We start from the raw sequence: 15,191 nt of genomic DNA on the forward strand, positions 1-15,191 counted from the left end.
ATCTGCCTCATTTGCTCTCTTAACCAGAAACCACTAGATTTTGTAGCTAGAAGAATTTTTGACTTATTGGAACTTACCTTGTTCAGGTGGCAATCCATATACATCATCCCAAATCTCACCTCTTTTGAAAGCACCCACCATCATTGGCTCACCTTGTCCCTCTGCTTCCCCACCCATCACTCCAGTTACCAAAGCAAATAGACTGGATGTGCCTTTTCCACTGGCTTTCTGCCTGTTCACTTGTGCATCTTCTGTGGTCTGACCTTCTTCCCTTGCATTCTACTGATCTGGTCGTCTTGAAATCATTCTCATGATGACCCAATCCAATGCTCTCTTGTTAGTGCCATCCTATTCTGTTTCTCTGTGGTAGCGGGTCCATAAGTGACCCCTCCTTATTCAAATGCTCCCTCCCGTGTCACCAGCTGCTCTTGTCCTCATCCCCTAAAAACTTTTTTTTTAAAGTTTTTACAGTTTTATTGAGAAATAATTGACATACACCACTGAATAAGATTAAGGTATACAGCATGATGGTTTGATTTACATATATTATAAAATGATTACCACAATTAAGTTTAGTTCTCATCCATCATCTCATATAAATATAATAAAAAGTAAATTTTTTTCCTTAGGATGAGAACTTTTAAGATCTGCTCTCTTAACAATTTTCCGATATATTATACAGCAGTGTAAACTATCATCATCATGGTGTATGTTACATCCCTAGTAGTTTTTTTTTTTTAATTTTAATTTACTTTTTTGTACAGCAGGTTCTTATTAGTTATCTATTTTATACATATTAGTGTGTATATGTCAATCCCAATCTCCCAGTTCATCCCACCCCACCCCCACAAAGACTTTCTCAAAATTCCTCCTGAGTATTTTTCACCCTCTAACTCTCTTGTTGGTGATTCCGTCTATCTCAGTGCTTTAAATTCTCCTAACCAGAAAAGTGGCAAAACTCTGTGAAGCCATATGAAGGAATAATTTTTAAAATAGGCTTTGGAATCAGGGAAACTTACGTTTGACTCTCAGTTGCAGTATTTTCTAGCACTATGACCTAAAACAAGCCACTTAACTTCACTACATCCTAGTTTCCTAATTCAGAATATGGGGATAATAATAATAACTGCCTTAAAATATGATGATAAAGATGAAATAATATATGTTTAACACTTAGTAATCATTTAGTGTTGGTATAAAGTATTATTCTCTCTCTAAAATGTTTACAGTGCTTTCAACAGCATTTTCCAAAAAAACTTGGGGACCCATTTCTTTTGTTTGCTTGCTTTGGGTTTTGTTTTGTTTTATGTTAATCATTTAGAGTAATTTTTATTTTTTTTCAAAACAGACTACTTTATATAGATGTATAGTCGATTTACGATGTTGTATTAGTTTCAGGTGTACAGCAAAGTGATTCAGATAGATAGATAGATAGATAGATTCTTTTTCAGATTCTTTTTCATTATAGGTTATTAGTGAAGCCATTTCTAATAAAAAATTGGGACATAATTTTGCAAAGCATTCAGGTAAAAGCATGTCTACAGTAAGCTGAAGATGGATAAAGACCAAATCTCACTTTATAATTACCTGACTTGGGTAGAAGGTAGAACTACTAACCACTGCTAACTCCCCTTTTCCTTTTAGTGATGGTGCCCCATGTCCACCAATCTAGACTGCCTTTACTAGCCTCCTTTGCAGTTAGCTGTGGCCATGTGACTGTGTTTCTGCCAATAGAATGTGAAAAGAAATATGAGTCTTTTGGGGTCATAACCACAAAACACTAGGTACATGCCTATCTGTTCTCTCTTCATCCTCTCCCAGGACTAGACTGTGGGTGCTGCAGTGTTCTCAGTTTCAACTCTGCAGGCATGGCCAACACCCTAAGAGATCCAAAGCCACATAAGAGAAAGAACCTGGGTTTTTGAATGACCACACAGAGCACAACCTGATTCACTTACTTTGAAGCTATTGTGTGAGATACAGATGAACATTTATTGTATTTAAGTCACTTTATTTAAGGGCTTCTTGGTTACAGTAGCTTAGCTAACTAACTCTGTCCCTGTTGGCCCATATCAGTTCACTTTAAGAGCAGGAATGATCTGTCCTGTTTCCATGGCCAAATATAAAATGATGAATAATTAACACATTTCATATACATTTCCTTTAAATACAGTTTTCTCTGGAAGGTTATTGATTGAAAGGAGCTGGAACACAATGAGAGACTAAAGGAGCTGGGGGCAGGGTGGGTTCCAAAATGCAGGTATTCGTTTTGGTTGCATAAACTAGATAGAAGGCATCTGGTATCTTGCTGGGAAAAATAAGGAGCCTGGCTTGGATCATAGCTCAAGAGACTCTTCCCACTTCTTCATGTGAGCAGTTTTACCCTCAGGCAGAGTAAAAATTTTCTTAAGAAGTAGTTGCGATAAGTTCAAGTTTTCCAAGAAGTACTTAGTTCATGACACAGAGCTCTGCACAATAGAACTTGGGGAACTGGACTCTAATTTGAGAATCTGTGAGCAAGAAAAACACTTCTATTATAAAATAGCCTTAATAGGGTCCTTCCAAGTTTCTATATTGGAACAAAGTTACCACCCACTGAGCCTGCTGAAGAATTCAATCCTAGACAAATCAATTAGGAGACCTATTAAATGGAATGGTTTACTGTAATTGCTCTAGATCAGGGCCACAAACTTTTTTGTAAAGGCCCAGAGAGTAAATACTTTAGGTTTTGCAGGCAGTATACATTCTCTGTTGTAAATACTCAACTTTGCCATTGTAGCATAAAAACAGCAATACATAACTCTTCAACAAGCATGCCTGTGTTCCAATAAAAATATATTATGGACACTAAGATTTGATTTTCACATGGCGTGAAACACTATTATTCTTTCGATTTTTTTCCCAACAATTTAAAAGTGTAAATACCATTCTTAGCTCACAGGTTATATACAAAGAGGTGGCAGGCCAGATTTGGCCAACAGGACAGATTTTACTCATGGTAAAATCATCAGTTTGTTGACCCCTGATCTAGATGATAAAGATTTCGAGGACATAACTGATATTGATAACAATCTCTAAAAATAATCCAACAGCATATACAGAGTGTAATCCTTTTGCAAGAGAACTTTCAACCAGCCCATCTAGTAACTGTTTTAAATTATTTGGAAATCCATTACCAAGGAGAGGGGCTTGTTCTAGATTTGAGAATTTTCCATGCCTAAGACCACATTTCTGACCTGTACATGAAGAGCACCAGCAAAAATGTCATTTAATAGCAAAGATTTTATCCAAAGTTTATAACCCTCTTCTTCAACTCACTGAGGTTGACCTGATATGCTACAGTTAGAGCAATACCTACTTATAAATGTCTGTGGTCTATAAAATATGGGTTACTGAGAACAGGATTAGAATACCTGAGAAATATTTCCCAATGTACACATATTTAACATAATCTCGTAGGAAATCCTCATACCATCCTGCTGTTTCAAACACAAGTTAGTATTCATAGCTTAACTCCGAAGTATATGTATAACTCTACTTCAGATATTCACACTTTAATTTTGAAGTAAACCTGGTGGCCACAAAAACACTTCAAACTCAAGAAGTCTCAAGTGAAACAATACCTTTCAAATCCTCCTCCCATAATTACTCCTATGTTTTCATCTTGATTCCTAGGATTCACACAAGACCCAAGACCAAAACTCGGACTTTTATCTATATCTCTTCCTTATCCCTTTCTAAACTGTCCTGGGTCATTTAAGGACCTTGGCTCTTTCCATGCGGTGCATCCACATTCCTTCAGGCCTTGAGGTCCTTCTTTTGCTGGGAAAACTAGAGACAATCATAGATGGTCAATTGGTCTTTAACACCTCGGTCCAAAAATGGCACAAACTGGCCACATGACCTCACCCAGATGCAAGGAGCCCAGGAAATGTAGTCTACCTATTTGACAAGAAGAGAGACACATGGGTATCAGTGAGTGATAGGGATTTTTACCACAACTTTTCTGTAGTGATTTTTAAAGTTTAATTGCTATTTAGCCTGTTAATGCTGCTAATAGTTAGTGATGTCTTTCTCTATTTTTCTGTGTCTCTCTATTTTATGTATGATCAAGAATTTAGTGTAGTGTTACTTTCCTTGCCCTTCCCACCTGCCACTTTCAATGTTTGGTTTATAAATTATTATATAATCATTTTACATAATTAAGTTCTCTAGTTTTGATATTTTATCATCAATTCTTAAATTTCCCTAATCTTAAGTTCTGGATCTTGATTCATCTTTTTGTCTTCTAGATAACATTATTGGAAAATTTTTATAATTAAAGTTAAATAAGTTAAATAAATGAGCTATATATTCTCTTAAGTTTTGCCTACATAAGAACATTTGTCTGTTGTCCTTGCACATTCTCTTAATTTTTACCTATATAAGAAAATCTTTCTGCTGTATTTGCACATAAATAATGACTTAGCTGTGTATGAATTCTAGGATCAAAATATTTTCCCTCAAAACTTCTTGAAATTTTTCCATTGTCTTCCAAATTTGTTGTTCCAGAGAAGTCTGAAACTTGCCTGATTTTTTTTCTCCTTTGTAGATGATATTTTAATTTTTAGTTTATTTGAGAAATGTCATAATGATCCATGATATGTCTGTGTTTGGATATATTGCCACTATTTTGGCCAAAACTATATTAATCTATTCAATTTATAGACGTAAACCTTAATTTTGGGTCAGGTTTTATGGAATATTTTATATCCATGATTATTTATTCCATTTATTTTTCAAGTTAATTAAATTTTTTTCATTCTCTGTTCTCAATATCTATAAATTTTGACATTCACTGATTTCTTCTTAGTCATTTTCCTCTTTATTTTTTTCCTATCCTACATTTTTAACTCTGTCCTTTTCTGCTTTCAATGTAGATTTTAATTCTGCCATTGCTTTTTATGTTTCCTTACTTTCCTTTCTTATTTAAGAAGGTCATTTAATATCTTCATGTCTTCATGTCTATCTTTCCATAAAACAGTCACCTGTTTCCTAGAGCATCTTTTGCACAAAGGCATGTCCCTTTTGTTATTTTTAAAAACACCATGTAAATGTTTTATAAAGTTTTCATCTTATTTGTATAGAAGTAGTATATGAAAAACAAATTCTACTTTTGGAGGTTCTAGACAGTGTTTCCCTTATCTTATGCTATCAAGAACCCTTGTAATTCATGTTTTTCTCTTTTCAAAAAGAGAAATATATTCAGGTCCAGTTTTTACCAATCCACAGGGAGGGTGAAATATGCTCATCTCCTCATTCCAGCTATTTCAGTTCTAACAGCGTTCCTCAATGTCAGCAACCTTGAATTGTGTGTTGGCCAGTGGAACTGAGGATGTATCTTCTGTTTCTCAGCTGGTTCACTGACTTAGAGCTCACTGAAGTTTGAAAACCTTGTTTGAACAACGTAAAAGGACACTCCTTTGCATGTACTACTCCCTGAACTTCTCACAATATGACTAGGAATATGAAGATCATTTAATCTATTTAATGTGTTTCTACTGTTTTTCTGTGTTTTGGACTCTGCACTGTAATGTCAATGAAGGAAGAAAGAGGAATGTTGAAGCAGATGGTGAGAGGCAGGGCAGTGCCGAAACCTGGCCCATGTTGCCTAGAGATGCTGCCTGTTTCTGGTTAGAAGAGTCTCATCTCATGGAGTAAGATGGAACCAGTGGAACTGAACCCCATCTTTTCCTTTCTTCTTTGGGACAACAGATTCTGTTCTATTTCAGGGGGTTGATGTATGGCGCATGGCTAAGAATGGGCATTTAATGACACTTCATCCAGATACTGTCATATGATCTTGGCTCATCTTGAACGTATGGTGCTAGCCCCAATATTTTCAGTGTATATACACAGGTCCATTCCTTGGAACTTGATAGAAGAGATATCAGGCACATTTAACCCTGGTAAAATCCATTTATATTTCTGAGTAGAATTTGAAAGCACTTCATTAATACTATATCTTTAGGGCTTGAATTTCTAACCTGCCTGCTCATGTAACAAGCTAAAATACAACAAGAACTTCAAATCTAGCAGACTTTCTATTATATCTTAGCTGCCATAAATTAATGAGGAACCGTACTTTAGGGCAGCAGAAAATAATTCTAATGATAGAAGGAACTTTTGCCCTCGCAGAACCAGTGACTTTGCTGTACTCGACAAATATTATCATTTGGGAAAATATCAATGGACACGAATAGCCAGTTCCTGACAATGCATTATAATGACCTCATTATTAAAGGTGCTTACGTTTTGTGACATCAGAGAAAAGAAACATCTCTATCTCCAGAGTTTTCCAAAGTAGTTGCTAAAGATCTCTTACTATAAACTCTTTCAACTATACTGGCATACCAAATGTTTTTAACTATTGCTGGATGTTAGGCCAAAGTGGTAGTGTGCTCAGGAAACAAACAAAAAATAAAAATCAAACCAGCATTCAGTTTTGATGTAAGACCCCCCCCAAGATCTTAATGAACAGGGGTTCTTAAAAGAAAGTCATGCAGTTCCCAAAACCGTATTCCTTTTCATGGCCATACGCCAGGATCTCACATATTAGAGACACTATACTTCAATAACCATATTCCTTTTCATGGCCATACGCCAGGATCTCACATATTAGAGACACTATACTTCAATAACCATATTCCTTTTCATGGCCATATGCCAGGATCTCACATATTAGAGACACTGTACTTCAATAACCATAAAGAGAAATGCCACCTTTCCCTCCCCATCCTTGCTTAGTGCTGCAGAACAGTGTTAACACAATCTTTTACATACAATTTTAGGAGCTTTTACATACAAAACTCCAACCCCCAACCCTAACACAAATCAAGGTAATAGATCCTGCTTAAGGTCTTCAAAAATAATGCTAATGGAAGCAGAGCAGTATGCTATTTTCTACCTAAGAAAATCTGAGTGTTTTCTTTTTAAAGCATCATAGTAGGAAAATCATGAGAAGAACTTAGTGCAAGAATGGAGAAATTGGGTGAAAGGAAAAAGAAAACAACAAACTGGTCTTTGAAAGGACAAGGGCTGAGGAATTGATGAGTTATATTTGTGAGACAGTAAGCAATTGATTTCGGCATCCTTTAAGAGCTTGTCTACATCATACAGACAACAGTGAACTAGGAGAAAAGGATGGGAGCCTTGATCAAAATTCAAATATCATCCTAGGATTCTACTGAGTGAATCTTTAAGGAGAGCATAATACTTCACTCTGCTACATCAACAGTGCACATAACAGGGTATCTGTCTAAACATTCTTCCAGGTATCATTTAGCAGATTTTGTTAGCAAGTTAAAAAATTCCTCAAGTTTTAGAATCTGTGTCAGGACATGCCCTCATTTGTATTAGCATAGAGTTCTCTCTAGAACTATTACTTATGATCAGAAGTTTTTCCCTGTACTGCATATTTTTATTTTACTCAGTTTCCTTTCATAAGTATTATATCAAAGTTTTGAAGATTAGTTGTATACTTATAAATATTAAGTTGGCCCAGAAGTTCATTTGGTTTTAAGTGAAAATAAAAGACAGTTTTCATTTTAACCGAGAACTTTATTGAACCATGTATTCACTGACCGAACGAACTTTTTGGCCAACCCAGTAGCATAATTAAAATATTTAAAGGAAATTTCAAAGTTTATTTTCCTATGAAGTTAAGACTCTATGCAATTAATTATGAGATGGGGGTGGAATCACCTTTGTTGATGAAAAGGTAAAACCCAGCACCCCTCTAAGGAAAATTCCATAAGCTTTCCCTTTTCTCATTCTAGGAATAGCTAATGATAGAGTGTATTCTCTGTCTTTTCCCCCGAGACCCTTTTATATCAGCTACATTTACAGTGTCCTGTGTTAATTGTTAACAGCTTTTCAAGACCTACAAGGTGATGTTGAATATTATACACTTTTTTGGAGTTCTGCTACCGCCAATGAATCTCGAAAAATCCTCCCAGATGTAAACTCTCATGTCATTGGCCACTTAAATCCAAACACAGAGTATCGGATTTTTATCTCTGTTTTCAACGGAGTTGCCAGCATTAACAGTGAAGTGCTGCATGCAACCACTTGCGACGGCGGTGAGTCCAGATTTCAAGGGATGCTTGGCTTCAGAGATGCGAATGAAATTGATTGATTCTCGCTGAGGCTGAGATCAGTCATCCTTCCATTATAAAATTTCCGGTGTTGGAGGGAAGGGGGTCGGAGCCAAAATGCTTAAGTGCTGGCTGTCGTCAAGTGGCAGATCAATAAGTGGTCCCGTGGAGACAGCGGCATAAGGCTCCAATCATGGGATATTAGCCCAGTTTGTTCCTGTTCTTTTCAGTGTATGCTTAGTTGGGAGCTGAGTTCACATCAATACATGGTGACATTTAGAAACATTTTTTTTTAAGAATTGCTCTCAGAAGCAGGATGCTATTCACAACGACAGCCAAGCACAGCGAGGGCCCTCCCTGAGTCACCAGAAATGGTAGGTGGAAGTTCAGCCGCTGAGAAAAATTGCCTGTGACTCATTTCTAAGCCAGTTAGCAAGGGGGAGGAAGCAAGGGAAGCAACTTGTGAATCTGAAATGTGTTTGGAATGGTCTTTCTAATCTTTTTGGCTTTCTAAAGTCTCATTATAAACATTATAATATCATTACCTCCAAGCAAGCGTTCCAGGTCATTAACAGAGCACTTTAAGTGTGGAACCCATTTCCCTTCGTGGTGCCAAAGGTTGACACCTTTTGTTTATAAAATAGAATGGATCACAAGGACAATTTTTCAACTAGTTAAGATGGGCTCTTATGATAAAAATAGGTCTTTGCATAGTTATTTCTGACATGCTTGAATAATTGTATAATTTAACGCCAAGCAAGATTTTTTTTCTAATGTTAGATTTCATCATTACCTATGGTAATCAACATTCCAAATCATTTACATAATGACAATATTGCATTATTGCTTCATATTGCTTGAGTTACAATCTAGTAACATCAAATGATTTTTCACATTCCACCAGCCTCGATATATTGGAGTTATATTTTTTTTGCTTAAGGAGCAAATTTTCTTTCTTTCTTTTTTTTCTTCCCTGAGAGGTTTGGAGGAGTGCAGGGATGGGAAAGGAGACAAATAATAGATATGTGTTAGTGGTGCAGATGGGTGAATAATTTATCATCATATCCCACTGGTCACATAGTATTGAAGATTAGCACTACGCTGGTGGTATAAAGCATTTTACCACCAATTCTCATGGTTTCTAACTGAGAGTATAATAAGCCAATTTACAGAGGACTACAGACTGTGATAACTTCATCAGAGGAAAGCAGATAAGCAACAAACCCTTCACTCAACCTAAATACTAATCGGCATTTAGTTTAACAAGTGCTTTTTCAGAGGCAGCTGGAGTTTATTCAGTTTCTTCCTTTAATTCCAGAGCCTCAGGGCATGCTTCCTCCAGAGGTTGTCATCATCAACAGTACAGCTGTACGTGTCATCTGGACAGCTCCTTCAAACCCAAATGGTGTTGTCACTGAATATTCTGTCTATGTAAATAATCAGCTCTACAAGACTGGAATAAATGTGCCTGGGTCTTTCATTCTGAGAGACCTGTCTCCCTTAATGATCTATGACATTCAGGTTAGAACGTTGTTTTTTTGAAGGTTAAGCTTATGGGTGTGTTAAATAAAACATGCTGGGTTATGTCTCTTCGTGGATACCTTCCATCTTGGTTACACATGATTTATTTGGTGGGGAAGGGGAGAGAAAAGAGGGAAATTGATCTGGATTAAATCTGTTTGCTGCGGGCAAACACACGAGTCACTGGAGAGGGGATAATGGGACTGTGGAAAGTGATGGTGATGAGGATGGTGATGGTATTGTCACTGGCAAAAGGAAGCAAACCATGTGTTTGCAGTCAGTCTTGCCAAGCAGCTTGCCTTTTTCCTTGTTCTTTTACTGATAACAAAACCAGAATTAGCCTATAACTGTGGAGATATTCTTTCTACTCCTATTTCTGCTACTTACTAAATGTAATAACTTCAGGGAAGTTATGTAACCTCTCTTGGTGCTGATTGTCTCTTTTGAAGAGCAAAGGACTAGATGACTGAAAACATTCTATCCCCCTCTAGCACTCTGTGATTCTGAACCCAACACCAATAACAAAAATAAATAAATGTATGGCAGACGAAAAATATTAAAAGATTTTATCTGAGGATGAAAGAAATATATCTGTTCATCCTTCAACAAATGTTCAATGATCCTCACCTATATGAAAACAATTGTATTTAAGTTTTTGGGCCTCTTTGAGAATCTGTTGAAGTCAGTGCACATTGCCCTAGAAAAATGTGTATATTTTGATGTTTATATGACAAAAGTTAACGTGCAATTTCAGAGAGTCTGTTGACCATTTGAGAGCAAACTCCTAGATCTCTTTGAGATCTACTGATCTTAAAAGTAGAAAAAATATAAAGAATATTAAGGCTTATAAAACAAGGAACTTATCTTCAAGGAATTGGAAATCTTGTCAGAGTGCTAAGATATAAAAGATAACAAGGCCAAATGCAAAAATTAATGATAAAAACAGAATGTTTCAGAAGCTCAAAGTTTATAGAGAAGCGTTGCCATTTGGTAAATTTTTAAATAAACTATGCTCCTTCTAAAATTTATAAGAGCTTTTTAAATATTTTTCAGAAGATATTAAGTGTGGAAGTTGTATTTGACCACAGAAAACTTCCCTAGCTCTGTTCATTAAGTGGATATTTTCCCAGCCCCTTCTTTCCCACACATTTGAAGGTGAAACATACGTAATCATCTGGCTACAACCAATGCATTAGCCTCTCCCACTACTAGGCCTAGCTTCCTAAGAAAATGACATAAAAAGATATTTCATAAAAGAAGAAATGTACATTGATTATTTTTTATTATGTTCCATGATTCCCATCCACCCACCTGAGTTGCCTAAGCCTGGACCAGTGGACTGATACTTTTGTTCATGACTCTTAGAGTGAATCTATGTATATGTGTCACTCATCAATTACATTATAAAATGAAAATCACATTCAAAATAAGCAGAAATATAATTTGATGAACAAGGTTAGCATAGGAAGGTGATGAAGGATTTGCTGTATTTTCCTCTTTGGGACCCTGGTGGAGAAAGCCAACTGAGCCCTTGAAAGGCAGCTTATTCATTTGCTTTACAGGACTTGAAATACATCCTGGGGGTGAGATCACTGGATACTGTGCATGCATATCCAGCATCAGCCTTCCAACCATACAGCAAGAGTTGACATGTAAGCGTTCCAGGCATGTTCTACTCTGACAGGCTTTGCTCAGACCTATTGGTTTGAGTCACTAATGGCCTGAGAAGAGTGCATTTTGATCCAATTTGGGACATGGAAACAGATGAGGAGACAAAAGACCAAATTAGAATCTAATACTTAAATTTTGTTATAAGACATTCTTATTCTTAATAACTGTATTTTTGTGAAGCGCCTCACAGCCCAGAAACGCTGCACTTGAAATAGTTGTTGCATTACTGAAAATTTGAATATCAAATTTCAAAGATTTTTGTTTCTGATGTCAAGGATGATTTGGCTCCATTTAAAATATGCACTTAACTGATATGCCTAATACTTTAAAACTAAGATTCTCTATACTAACCCCCTCTGTAAAATAGCCATTGATTTTAAAGCAGACATGTAGATGCACCAAAGCATCTGCTTTTTTGAATGAATCATTTTACATATCCCTTTTTAAAGGGAATAAGCATTTCAATTTTTAATTCAATTTTATCTCTTTTTATGCCCCAAAGATGGAGACTTAGAATATTGCATTATCAGGGAAGTGAAAATATTGACACATTTCTCTAAAGTCAAAGTAAAAGCTTTCTGGAGAATCATTTAAATACACTTAAGTTTAGAACTTAAAGCTATGCCTATTATTTAGATAATAAGACAATAGGGTACAGTAAAGCCTGAATCAGATATTTCATATCTTATCAGCTTGATCCCTCTGACCCCTTCATTTACAAACTTCTGAACGTGGAGTTGTAAAGATTCAATAAAATTATCTGAGCAATTACCCATCATAATATTTGGCATATAAAAGATTCAGTTGAGTTGATTTTGAGTTATCTCACTACGCATCATATAGTCAAATATTTCCCAATATGCATGAAGTTTTATTGTCCTTAATTCTATTATAACAAGCATATTTTAAGTTCATCTGCCTGTAAGTTGTTTGGGGTTTCATTGGACATATTCAGAGTAAACAGCCTTGACAGTGTTTAAATATCTACTAAATGTTAGCTCAAAATGCTATGTGGCATAAATAAATCACACAACAGCATTATAAAAACTCCTATTTAGGTGCAAACTGCCCCATGAACAAAGCAACGTAGCTACTAAATATAACAAATAGTGCATTTGCCTTTCCTCAAATGCCAGTTGAAATTCAGAGAACTGTGTTGCTTAAAGGCTCATGATGAATGTTTAAGATTCATCAGTATCTAGTATCCTCCATTTATGTATTAAATGCTGAAAGTAAATTAGCATTGGAAAAAGTGCAGTTCCTCTTTGGTTTAGATTTTAATGGAGAGCAGAAGAGTGTCGCTTTGTAGATTGTCCACGAGCGACCTCCTGTATGTTCATCTGTCTCTCCCCCCCTCTTGTTGAATACGTTCCTTCTGTGTTACTGATGCTTGATGAACCTGATTTCTAATCTTTAGTTATTCCACCCTCCTCGGTTTTTATTCAGATTAGGTGGCAGAATTAAAGGGTGAGTGATGAGTTTCTGCTGTGATTAAGGTAAAAATACAATTGCAGCTGGAACAAATGGATATAAAATAGCTCAGCCATATTGGAAAGCTTCCCTAGACCTCATTTTTCTTCCATTAGACATTAGCATTGGGGCTACTTGCTATAAAGTGTCAAGACTTCCAGAAGATATCATCATTACCCTATCTTGTTATAGATCCAGAGAGCAGTATGCAGTGATAACATATTATGCTTGCCAACTGTCACCTAAACATCCTCCCTTCCTTAACTGTGCTCTAAATAGATGAATATGTCTGTCTCTTTCTGAATGGTTGGAACCAGAAACTAAACATCACTATTTGAATCACTAGATCAATTGTTCTGAGCTCATTTCTGTGCTTTATTTTGACCTTTCCCACCAGACTCAATTAACATAAAAAATTAAGATTGATTAAACCCTAAGATGCTGTAGAGAACTATAAGAGACTCCAGTGAAATGAGGGTGGGTGGGGTTCAGTCCATCGGCAGTCTGTATTTTGAAAGTATTTGCAATTATTCTTTTCTAAACTAACATTTGCAGGTTGAAGTCTGCACAAAATATGCCTGTGTGAAAAGCAATGGAACCCAAATCACCACCATGGAAGATAGTCCAAGTGATATACCAGCTCCCACAATTCATGGCATCACTTCAAGGTACAAATTTTTTGTCAATTAATCTGAAGAACTGATCATAAACAATGAAAATAAAAATCAAAGGTATCATCCTAGCCATGACAATCTTATTTAGTAGATTACTATAAATATGTGTGTAAATCAAATGTTTGATATTATTAGGTATTGATCTTCAATAGACACGTCCCCTAACATTTAGGCTTTGATATCCCTGATTGCCCAGCTTCACTTCCTTTTACTCAGTAATCTGTGAACAAATGCTGAGGTACATGGAAAAGTTGTCCTTCGGTAAATCCTTTTGTGAGGCAAATAATACAACTTTAACTAGAATGACTACCTTCTAACTTAATCTCTTTGAAAAAATTAGATTTAGAGATATCAGGTTCCCCTAAAGCTAGAAACATCTGTAAAATAATTACGGGAGATAAATTATTGGATAACCATTACCAATTTTATCAGATTCTTCATAGAATCCCTTTATTTTTCTGTATACTTTTGTTGCTGAGCAGTGACCATAGTTTGAAAGTGAGCCTCTTTTCAATTCAAAATAGCAGTAAGAAGAAAAAGATTTAACATCAAGTTTCCCAAGCCAAAAGTGATATTAAGTTTTCATCTCTCTGTATCAAGTCAAGGCTTAGAGAAAGAAACCTGAGTAGTCCCACATCATACTTTCACCCCAACCAAATGAATCACCCTTCATCTACACACACATACACACATACACACACCCCATGTACACACATGCACACTGGCTAAAATAATCAACCTGTTATAAAATATTTCAATTCTGAAGGATTCCTTTATGACGTATTGAAATTTCTAGGTCTTTTTTTGTTAATCAGTTCAAAAATATCTGTACTGATTTGGGGAACTAGTGATTAAAATAATTAGAAAAACTCAAGTAATTGTATTCTTAGATGTTCGGAGCAAAAGTCATATCCTGTTTTCTTGAGTACATCTGTAAAACACATGATGATATCTATCTAATGTAGGATATGTTAATTAATTGATAATTCCCTCAGCAGATTTTTGCCCACCTATCCACAGGATTGCCTACCTTGTAGGGGAAAAATGGTCAAGTTTAAGGGATACCAAAAAGCTTTATTTATTTTTTCAGCAAACACACTTGTGGGTATAATAATACAAGAAGTGAAAGTAATACAAAGAAATATAAGACATGGTTCTAAATTTTCAGAGTTCCAGTCTACTGTGGGAGGCACTGCCCTAAACAAATATTTATAGAACAGTGTGAGAAACACTACAACAGAAGTTTATAATGTGCAAGAAGTGCATAAAAAAATACCAAGCTCTACCTATGATTATCAGTGAAGGCGTCATGAAAGATGTGACATTTGAGTTCATTCTTAAAGAACTCCAGGAAGAAGTATAGGTAGGTGGGTGGATGTTGTCACATTTCTTGCCTGTTAGCATCCCTATGACTCAAGCTCAGGTCAATGGCATAAGGGACTATGTCTTAGATTACATATTTACATGTAGCTAAAAATAATATGCAAGCTTTTTTAGAAATTGAGCAAATACCCATATGTTTCTCTGCCTCTAAGATATTTTTTTAAGAAGATGCTTGCAGATGATAACAGAGAAAAAATATTTTTTAGTTGTGGTTAAAGACTGCTTATCCCCAAATATAGTAAATCGGTGGCAAAAACATTAAAAAGGGTATACAACAGGAGCAAGGAAAATAACAAAGCAGATGACAGTAACAGAAGAGAGACTTTAACACAGTTTT

General features: G+C 35.9%; 1 protein-coding gene across 2 annotated transcripts in view; it reads left to right on the forward strand.

Moving 5' to 3' along the window:
• USH2A (usherin) overlaps positions 1–15,191 on the forward strand; it is an 816,496-nt gene that overhangs the window by 542,330 nt on the left and 258,975 nt on the right. For both annotated transcript variants that reach the window (XM_036853226.1, XM_036853215.1), the window contains exons 44-46: positions 7,911–8,120; positions 9,454–9,656; positions 13,353–13,465. In XM_036853226.1, the coding sequence (XP_036709121.1) occupies positions 7,911–8,120; positions 9,454–9,656; positions 13,353–13,465 (526 nt within the window). The remainder of the gene's footprint in view (positions 1–7,910; positions 8,121–9,453; positions 9,657–13,352; positions 13,466–15,191) is intronic.

Source organism: Balaenoptera musculus, chromosome 1, assembly GCF_009873245.2.
Source record: "Balaenoptera musculus isolate JJ_BM4_2016_0621 chromosome 1, mBalMus1.pri.v3, whole genome shotgun sequence".
In the NCBI taxonomy this organism is placed as follows: Eukaryota; Metazoa; Chordata; class Mammalia; order Artiodactyla; family Balaenopteridae; genus Balaenoptera; species Balaenoptera musculus.